Consider the following 10,007-nt stretch of genomic DNA (forward strand, 5'->3'; position numbering starts at 1 on the left):
TCACTTTTGGGCATTGACATGTTCGCAGTAACCAGCAGAGGGCAGTAAAGCAGCAGAGTGGGAAACGACGACGATACTCTCGCGTTACTTGCATAGTTACGTCATTCCATGATGGCTGAAGATCCTGGCGGAACATTTTTCAATTTCTTTCTCATTTTTCTTTCTTTCTCTCTACCTCAGCTTGCCATAGAGACATGGCAGGGCCCACAAGCCCGTTAAGCGTTCACAGATCATTCGTGTCGACATGCCCAAGAAAGGGAACCGAAAACGGCTGAAATTTAGAGCCGGGGACGTTTGTTCAGAATCAGGTAACTAGCTAGGTTACTTTTACATTGGTCTGCCGGCTAAAGCTGCCTAGCCCAAAAGTCCATGTATAGGCCCCGCCCACTGTTAGCATTCAAGACCGCTGGGATTCAAGTGGTTTCCCTCTTCAATTGATAACAACGAAATTGAAATATTTGAATCGTATACTACAGTATAGTTAAAGTCAGTACTTACTACGGTGACCTTTTAGTGATTGTTTTATGGTATTAGCAAGCGCTAAAAGGTAGATACGTCCAACGCTAACGTAATTGACCGGTTACGTCACGTAAGTTAATGTCAATAGTTAGCGTTAGCTAGCCTACTGTATGTAGTGGCCATAGCTTGTTCTGCTGATATATTTGAAAGACATGACTTCTCGACAGTATGAATATTTGAAAATCTATCTGTTTTTCCTAGTGACCGTTGCTGATTATGCTGATGCCGACCCGGCCGTTGTGAAGTCAGGGAGGCTGAAGAAGGCTGTTGCAAATGCAGTTGAGAAGGAAGGTAACGTTCACTTTTAATGGTGTAGTGTCACAGCCTGACATTTCCGTATATTAATAATTTGAAATTACAGTCTCATTTGGTCATGTCTGGACAGATTATTAAAATGTCTAACTGTGTTTCAGTGAAATTACTCTGTGGCCTGGAGGCATCTCAGGGTGCTGTAGAGGAGGTCACAGCCGGTGCTTTGGACAGCAGTGATGACCTAGACCCTGAAGAGGATAGAGAAAATGATATTAAAGTGTCCCACAAGAAGAAAAACAAGAGGAGAAAGGGTATTATTTGTGTAAAATCTGTAATACATGTAGAGGAATGAGGCATACAATTAAGGACTGAACAGTTAACTGTGATGTTTGCCTGTTTTCACAGAAAGCAGCGAGAGCAGTGATGGTGGGGAGTATCCAGTGGATATTTGGTTAATGCTCGCCTCCTATATTCGGCCCGAGGATGTGTGCAGATTTGCTCTAATTTGTAGGAATGCCTGGACAGTGACATGCACCGCTGCGTTTTGGTCCAGGCTCTACAGAAGGTGAGGTGGTTGTATTATTACTACAATCAACAAGATAAGATAAGAAGTGCTTCTATTTATTCCTAACAATATTTCTTTGACAAATTGGTGGCACCTCTAATTATTTGGAAAGAGTATATTTTGTTCCTTTTTTAATGACGTTCGCTTGCCGCTGTCCTGTCACTTGACTGGCGCTTGCCACAGACTCGCCGCTGTCCTGACACCTAGCTGACACCTAGCTGACGCCTGCCACAGACTTGCCTCACACTTGCCACTGCCAGTAATCACACTCGCTATCTCTCACAGGCACTACAAGACTGATGCTGACCTGCCGTTCCGTCTCCAGCCTGACTGCATTGACAGGATGTGCTCCCTACGTGCCCGTGTGATTCGCTCCCTTTTCCATTTGTATGAGCCATTCAGCTTGCGCGTCTCAAAAATCCCTGCCCTGCCAGAATCCACGCCCACAACCTTGCTTAACTCCAAGGTAAATCGTTTGATGCGTTCAGCCACCTAACTTTACGGATGTGAAGCTTACGTTTTGTATTTATTTTATTTATGATGTGTTTGTATTGCAAACTATTAGTTTAAGAGATCCTGCCTTTTTATGTAAATGCACCAATGACCGAATAGGAAAACTCAGGGCTAACCGAGCCTGCTGATGTGATTTTCAGGCTATCCACAAACAGCAGCCAGGTAGCTCAAAGGAAACCAGACTTAGTTGAACTCTTCATGATAGAGGCCCCTTGTGTAGTCTTGACACATCTCATTTGGTCTTGTATTTTGTTGTATTTATACATTTTTAAAACCAGAAAGACACCAGGAAAAAACGTATATTTGCATGTCCAGACTTAAACTAGCCTTTCATTATGGAACATTTTGGTTTTATGAGCTTAATGTTTCCTGTTGCAGTGTTTACTGTTCTGGGTCAGAAAGGTGTTGGGTACTCGGCCTGAGGCATTGTGGGAGTTCAACTTCAAGTTTCTAAAGCAGGTAAAAAAGGTTGTTTAAAACCAACTACACTTCTTTCCTAATACGATAACCTTTTACATAGTCAGTAATAACCTGACGTTGCTGTAATGTTTATTTTTGTGTATTATTGTGGTCATTTCCATCCCAGCAGGGACACAGTAAGAATGGTTGTGCCAAGTCATTGTGCATGCCCAGACAATACGAAGATGTCCACACAAACCCAGACTCTGACTGCTACATGCTTCAGGTCACCACGCTCAACTTCATCTTCACCCCTGTGGTTATGGGCATGACCCTGTCCCTGGTTAGTAAGTCTTGATTTTTTTATGGATATTAGGTACTACTTTATTTGGTAAAGAGAGCACACACCGTTCTTTTAATCATTTGCATGTGTTAACCTGTAACAGACCTGTGTTAGTAATAATATGTCATCAACATTTTTTTCCCCCAATGACACCTACGGTGCAGGACATAATTTTTGTATGAGTTACAGTCTATAAGAGATTGTAAGTGTTTATCACTGTCACATATACCGCTGAATGAATGAAATTAGACGGTCTGTCTTATGTGAATCACCTAAAAAAACATCCAGATTCTTCCCACCCACTAGCGACATGTTTTGTCATTAAATTATTATTATTATTTTTACAAGAGTCTGTTGTAGTATATTAATCTTCTGCATAAAAGGTAGAAATGTCATTTTTATGCCTCTGCACAGACAGATTTGACCAGAGGCAGTATGTTTTCGGTTGACTGGCCATCCATTTTTATGAATGCAATATCTCAGGAACACATAGATAATTTCTTCAAATTTGGCACAAACGTCCTCCTCACCTCAAGGCTATACTGATTTGAATTTCAGGGTCACAAAACAGATTTTGGCCATAAGAATCCCTATGCTTATAATGACAATCTTTCAGAAACATTTGGGAAAATATGGATGTCAAATTGTGTTGGGATCTGGCAGAAGCGTGTTTGGTTATCAGCAAGTATGAAAACTAAATTCATGACATTAATACAGTTATTCATATAAATACAATTATTAACATATATAAGTAATAACGAGGCACCATCCAGGTCAGGGATCAATAATCAAACTATAAATTAAGTCTAAAAATTGGTGTTCACTTAAATTATTACTATGCCACATTAAGAGGGAACAATGAAGGTTGACTTTGATTCAGTTTGGTATGATTCAACCCAAATCAGGCTGTTGAACTGCCAGCTAGGCCCAATTATAATTTTTTTTTTCAACCACATGGTGAAGTCCCAACAACTATAACCTAACTGGTTGGCAGAGGCATTCAACCACTTGGCTGTAATTCTAGTTGATTATGAAATGGTGTACTACAATCCTTAACTCGTCTTCTAATTTGAACTGGTTTGTCTCTGTCTTTCATATAGTTCACAATCAACGTTAGCACAGACATGCGGCACCACCGCGTTCGTCTGGTGTTCCAGGACACGCCGCTCCAGCGGGGGAAGAAGAGGGGGGATCAGGGCGGGACCCAGGTTGTGTTGGACCCAGTACACAGTGTAAAGCTCATGGACTGGTGGCACCCACAGTACCCCTCCTCACCCTACATATAGGAATCCTGCCCTGTTGGCAGAATGTCACACCAAGAACCCTGCTGTTAGCTCATCCCACTCATCAGAAATATAATATTGAATGACTGCAAAACCCTGGATTATGTTCATTCACAGTTGATTTCACATTTCAATCATTGTCAGATGGCAAAGAAACCCAACATTGACTGGACTGACCTGGGATGCAATCTCTACCATCCATTGTCAAAATTAAACATTGTTGCATGCCCCAACTACCACTCTAACCTCCACTTATAGTTTAATTTAAACATAATTGTTCTTCCTGAATTTAAATATTTACCACATAATTGTCCAGTATGAACACTATTCATTTGAAGACTGATCATGTAAACAAATCTGCCATATGAGCAGTACCTCCTACTTTTTCAACCGTCCTCAGCGCCAACAGTACCGTAGTCGTTTTGCATTGAAGTAGGGCTTGGTATTCTGAAATGGAAGAGGACAGCTGGGAGAGATCTCACTGCTAATTGTTTAACATTGATATCTCAGACAGAAGTGTATAATGTTTCACAATATAGAAAATAATGTGATTAGATCACAGTGATAGACGATATGTATTGATATAGTGCTCAGCCTCACAGACATGACAGAGTGGAACGTGTACATTTAGAGCTACTAGTTGCATAAAGAGTCACAATTCTGCCATTATTTTACATTAAACATGTAAAAGTTACACAAAAGTATCTTGATTTTGCATTGGTTTTGAATTTTTACAATGTTGCATCAACAGAGTTGTATTTTTTTAAATCATGTTTTTTCTTTATGTATTTAGCTGGTGACACATTAAGGTGACACTTCTCTTTACTGAAGGGGCCAAAGAGATGATTTACCTCAGACGTTTTCCACTCATCTTCTGATTTGGTTGCTGTTTATTTGCTTTCTACTGTTTCTTGGCTGAAAACATCTGTATTGTCTTCTTCCTGACTATGTGAGCCACGTACCCTCCTGCCTGCTGTGAAATCTCTTTCTCATGTGTTAGTGTTGACTGTGCATTGAATCATACCAATCACATGCTTGATTATGATTGGGAGAGAACTACCATTGATTTATCCAGCCATCAGACACAGTCCAAATAGTTAAACTTGGATTAATTAACACATATACATATATTGTGAATGAAAAAACAATCGATTAACCACAAACCGTTTACATTTCTATGATTAAAACTAGAAAACAGCTGGATGTTGTGGTTATCAGCAGTTGTTTGCTTAAGTGGTTGGTGTAGTTTCAGCAGATGAGTTAATTGATAAAAAAAAAGTACTGCACAGAAATAAAATCTGAAACTGCCCGTTCAAAATGCCTCCAGTCATGGAATGTTGATTTACAATATATTATTTTTGATTTTGCTAACCTCACGTTGTCATACTGGGTATTACTGATGTGCTACAAGAAAGTTCTCATGTTATTAGTACACTTATACAAGTGAACATGCCATATTATTTTCAGACCAGTGAAACAAAGAAACAACTGCATACAAAGAACTGGATGTTCAACATCCTAAAAAACAGCAGTCAAACCTCCTGTGAAATGACAAATGTACCACATTATACAACTGATAGAAATGTAAATTTGTATGTGTACAGCAGTAGTGTTTCTCATGTAGTTGATTAACATAATAGGACCTGTTATGTATTATTGCACACCTACATTCATAAAGTCACAAAGCCTCAAAAGTCACTAAAACAGTGTCCAGTTAAAAGTTATTTGGGCCTAAACTAAGTACGTTATGAATGTGAAACAATATAGAGTAGAATAAAATAAGTGTCTCCATTTAGTCGTGTTGTTACTCTAGGAAGTCTTCGGCTAAAGTTAGAGGACCTCATAAAACCTATGCAATCAACAGGCATCACGTCATCGCCTCAAAATACCAGTCTGTGGAAGATATGAGGAAAACTACATTTCCCACAAACCCGTCTGCGCTTTGCTATTGGTGGTGGTACAGGTGACCCCACACGCTCCGAATTGTGACAACATCTCGACGGACGAAACGAAAACAAATTAGCCTGCGAAGTGGTGGTGGTACACCCTGTAGCAGTTTATGTAAATACAGAGAAACTTGAAACTCTTTCCTTTTAAACGCGACTTTTTTCTTCCGATAGTGTCCGGCAGGTTTGGTATTATCAGAGCGCATGAGAGAAGGTGGCACGCACTTTTCGGCAACCTGACTTCTTTACTTCATTCTGTCTGACCTTCAGAGCGGGTAAGTGATATTTTACCTCCGACACTGAAATGTAGCTTCTGCTACTACACCAGTAACTCTGGACACTGGCGTTAATTCAAAGTGAGTATTTCCCGAATTACATAGAAAGCCTCGTGATGTATTAAGTTTAAAATGAACTGTAGCCAATGTATTATTTGTCCTCGGGAAAATAATGGCAATACTGTCTTGCACTTGTCCATTATATATTGCTAGATCATTGCATACAATAGTATTTAACAAGACATGTATGCTTCTAGCTGTACACACTAAACCTTGACATAGGCTACAAGGCTGCGAGCATCACAAATCAAAAGGCATCGTTTGTCAAGCTTTCGTCTCTAGCTCATGATACTGCTCTTGTGAATCTAAACAGAATAATTGTAGAAAGATGTAGACATCCACGAGCACACATCAAACTTTTAAGAAAAGAAAATAGATATCCAAAACATTTCCACATGGTTACTTTATGTTTGGAAGTCATTTTTAACTTACATTAACAGATATTTTCCAGTCCACGACTTTTACAAAAATTAAAGCGATATTAGAAAAACAAAACGTAATAGGATCAAATAAAATAGCACTGAGGTTTGTCTTTTTGCCTTTTAGACGGGGAAACTGGTACCATATGGGAAAACGCTGGCTTTTAATGTAATGCACCACTTTCCCCTTTTTACTGTCATCAGTGGAGAACTTCCCCTCTTGCCATTTATAAGCAGTGGCCAGGCCGGTGTCAGTAACAACACCTCAGCCCCTGGGTATGCTGCTATGTTTAAATTGTGGGACTGTAAACCGCACAGACTATGCTCTGCTGCCTATTCAAGTACTTTGCTTGAAAACCCTTCATTGTGCAAACCAAAAATAATGTAACCCCTTTTGTCCCCTCTGCAGAGTGGGCTATATTTACATACTGTGTGTTTTATTAATAGTGTGTGTTTGTGCAGAGTGTAAGGAACAGTTTGTTATTATGCCTAATGCTATCCAGTAATGCAATGTCAATGTTTTAATCTAATGATTATTTAGCTGGGATTTTAAAAGGAACTACATGTTTTATCTTTTTTTACTGTTGAATATGGGCAACATTTCTGCTTAGAAGTGTCATTATTGTCGATCGAGTAAACTGTCGCAATAACGCATCGCAAATATGTTTGGTGTGATCGCAGCATTAGTCTTAAGCGATTTCAGTTGCATTAAACTATGTGCCATATGTGACGGTGCGGCATTTACATGTCACGCCACTTGATAAAAGACTTCTGTGTAAGACGCACCTGTGTTTCCTCGCTCTAAGCTCCTCCAGGAACCTCCTTGCTCCTCGAGGTGCAGGTCAGGAGACAGGATGCGAGGAAGCATAAGTTGGCCTAATGAAAAGCACCAAGCACAAGTGTTTGACATTCCACCCTGGTCCCTAACCTCTGACCTCTCCATCTAGCCTCTGTGATCATCCTTACCATTCTCCAGAACACACAATCAGGGCCAAAGGTCAGAGCAGAAAGGTCTCAATATGTCTGACAGCTTGTAACTAATGAGTACCTTTTTGTCAAGGTTCTGCTTGCCTTCGTTAACTTGTTTACTTTCGTTCTTAGTCCTTTTTTTAAGAAATGTCCCTGTTGACGTCACCAATAGCTGATCCAGTGATGACCATGTTGTGTTACGAGACACTATGGTGACAAATCTTAAAGTGCGTTACCAGAAATAGAAAACCTAGAGCTCAGCAGTCCCTACACATTGTGATTGGCACTTACTGATAGCGCTTTGTAGTTTGTCTTTCTTGAAGAAATTGTACTTTCTTGATTCTTGGTGTTCTGAGTTTGTACTCATGGTTGAATGCACTTATTGTAAGTCGCTTGATTAGGAAAGATGGATTTTAAGGAACAGCAGCCGTGAGGAAACCACAGGAAAAACCTAAACAGAGTGATGATCAAACTTATCAGCAGCTAAAAATCATTTTAATGGCTGTAGGTCTCTAAAAATATGCTTGTATGGTGTTCCTTTTTAATCCCGTTTCACCTTCAATCACCACCAGTAAAATTTGTTTTGCAGGGAAGTTGAACTGGATCACTGAGGTAAGTCTACTACAGTGACGATTTAGGTTTCTTGGTGGCACGTGTATTTTCCTATTTGTGTTTTGATGTATAGGCAAACAGAAATGTGATACTGTAGGACAAGAGAACTTCCACCTCTTTGTTGTTCACTGAGACACAGATGGGCATCCACATGCATGTAGGCGGGTTCAGCTGCAGCTCTGAGGAAATAATGTGTGTTTTGATGCATTAGAGTAATTTGTTTGGCTCGGGCACACACAGTATGTATGCATACACGTTTATGTATTCAAAGCCACACAAACACAGAGTGAATGTGTCGATGGATGTGTGTTGAGGCTGAGTTTTTTTTTTTTACATGACACTGATGCAGAGTTCTAACATGCAAAGTAATTAAACAGCAGCTATGTCACCACACGGTCAAACCTGAATTACCATTCACCTGGAAAGACACAACACCTTTCTCCCACTATCTCTGTTTGGATTGCCTCTGTCTCTCCTTTTCATTGCCTTTATCTGCCTCCTCCTCATTTTTGTGAATCTATGGTTGAATGAAAATATTTCCGTTGTGTAACCAGATCAAAAAGATAGATCTACTGGCACCACATTTTGCTGGACCTGTGACACTAATATAAGGCTGCCACAAATCAATGAATCATTTTAACTTAATTTAATTATTGACTTGTAATTTTATCATGTGCTTCTTGCAGTGTTTATATAATGTTTCCTAGGAATGCCTAGAAGATTACTACTTACGATATCTGCTGCCTGCTTAATAATACATTATCAAGACTCTTCATAAGACAAAGGTTGGATGCAATAACCATTTCCGTCAAAGGAGAATAGATTGAAGGTGAGCTTAAGATCTTTACCAGTGCTCGCTCATTGCCAACGCAAGCTTTTGTACAGTCTAGAAGCACTGTTAAAAATGGGACAGATGCACATTGAGGAGGCAGTGGGGTTATGGAGTGAACACAGTATGAAGGGTTATGGGTCAGTAAACACTGTGAGGTCACTGTCCGCAAGGTCAGAGAGGATTGTTCACTATGTAAAGCAGCGGTGACGCCTGGCAGACTGATCACTCTCTCTCCTATAGCGCAGGAGCAGCCTGCTCAGATGGCCAGCAAAGGAAGACTGAGTTGGGTTTCAAGCCCTTCAACCTCACACCAAAGGTGACCATTTTGAATAAATGGTCAAAATGATATCCTAGTTAGCAAAACTACTGGCCATATTGGACAAATAAGCACAAGCTTTACATCCTGTATGGAAAAGTGTGTGCGTGGGTCAGGTTTTCAGCATCATTGGACTCCCGTCCGCTTGTAAGTGTTGGAGATGGGGTTAATTTTCTTCAAGTAAATAAAGGCAGCGTTACACACACACCCATGCACATAGGCACACTAACTAGGCTCAATGGATGTACTCTAGTGTGAAAGAGCATCAGGTGTGTGTAAACACAGCTCTATCCATCTGCCATATGGGCAAATCTCCCGTGACCCGAACAGTGTTTTTGCCACTTTGTGACTAGACCAGGACAAGTTAAATGAGGAAGTGTCTTCATAGTGTTTCCCTTAAAAATACAAAGAGACACAACAAACTACTAAATATGTGTGTCACAAAAGCTTGGACTTTTTAAACCACAATAATTACATCTTGGCATGTGCTGTGTGACAACATGACCCATGATCTATCAGAGGTGAGGGTGGGTGGGGCGTTTTAGCGCATGTGCTGAATGTGTGACTCCACTTCCTCATCTTATCTCCATTCCATTGTTTCATATCCTCTTTTGACTGACGGACAGTAGAGATTGTCTTACACAGCCTGTCTTTTATCAGTAAGAACGGCGTCTCAAATGCATCTGTAAACACACATGCAGCTG

At 40.3% G+C, this 10,007-nt stretch overlaps 1 protein-coding gene across 1 annotated transcript; it reads left to right on the plus strand.

The window, feature by feature from the left end:
• The first annotated feature begins 220 nt into the window (after positions 1 to 220).
• Positions 221 to 5,193, plus strand: tmem183a (transmembrane protein 183A). Its single transcript, XM_079218000.1, has 8 exons — positions 221 to 308; positions 721 to 810; positions 933 to 1,082; positions 1,177 to 1,336; positions 1,622 to 1,802; positions 2,228 to 2,308; positions 2,436 to 2,591; positions 3,692 to 5,193. Exons 1-8 carry the CDS (start codon positions 245 to 247, stop codon positions 3,875 to 3,877), a joined length of 1,068 nt encoding a protein of 355 aa, XP_079074126.1. The 5' UTR covers positions 221 to 244; the 3' UTR covers positions 3,878 to 5,193.
• The last annotated feature ends 4,814 nt before the right edge of the window (positions 5,194 to 10,007 follow it).

This window comes from Taurulus bubalis (genome assembly GCF_910589615.1).
Source record: "Taurulus bubalis genome assembly, chromosome: 5".
NCBI lineage: Eukaryota > Metazoa > Chordata > Actinopteri > Perciformes > Cottidae > Taurulus > Taurulus bubalis.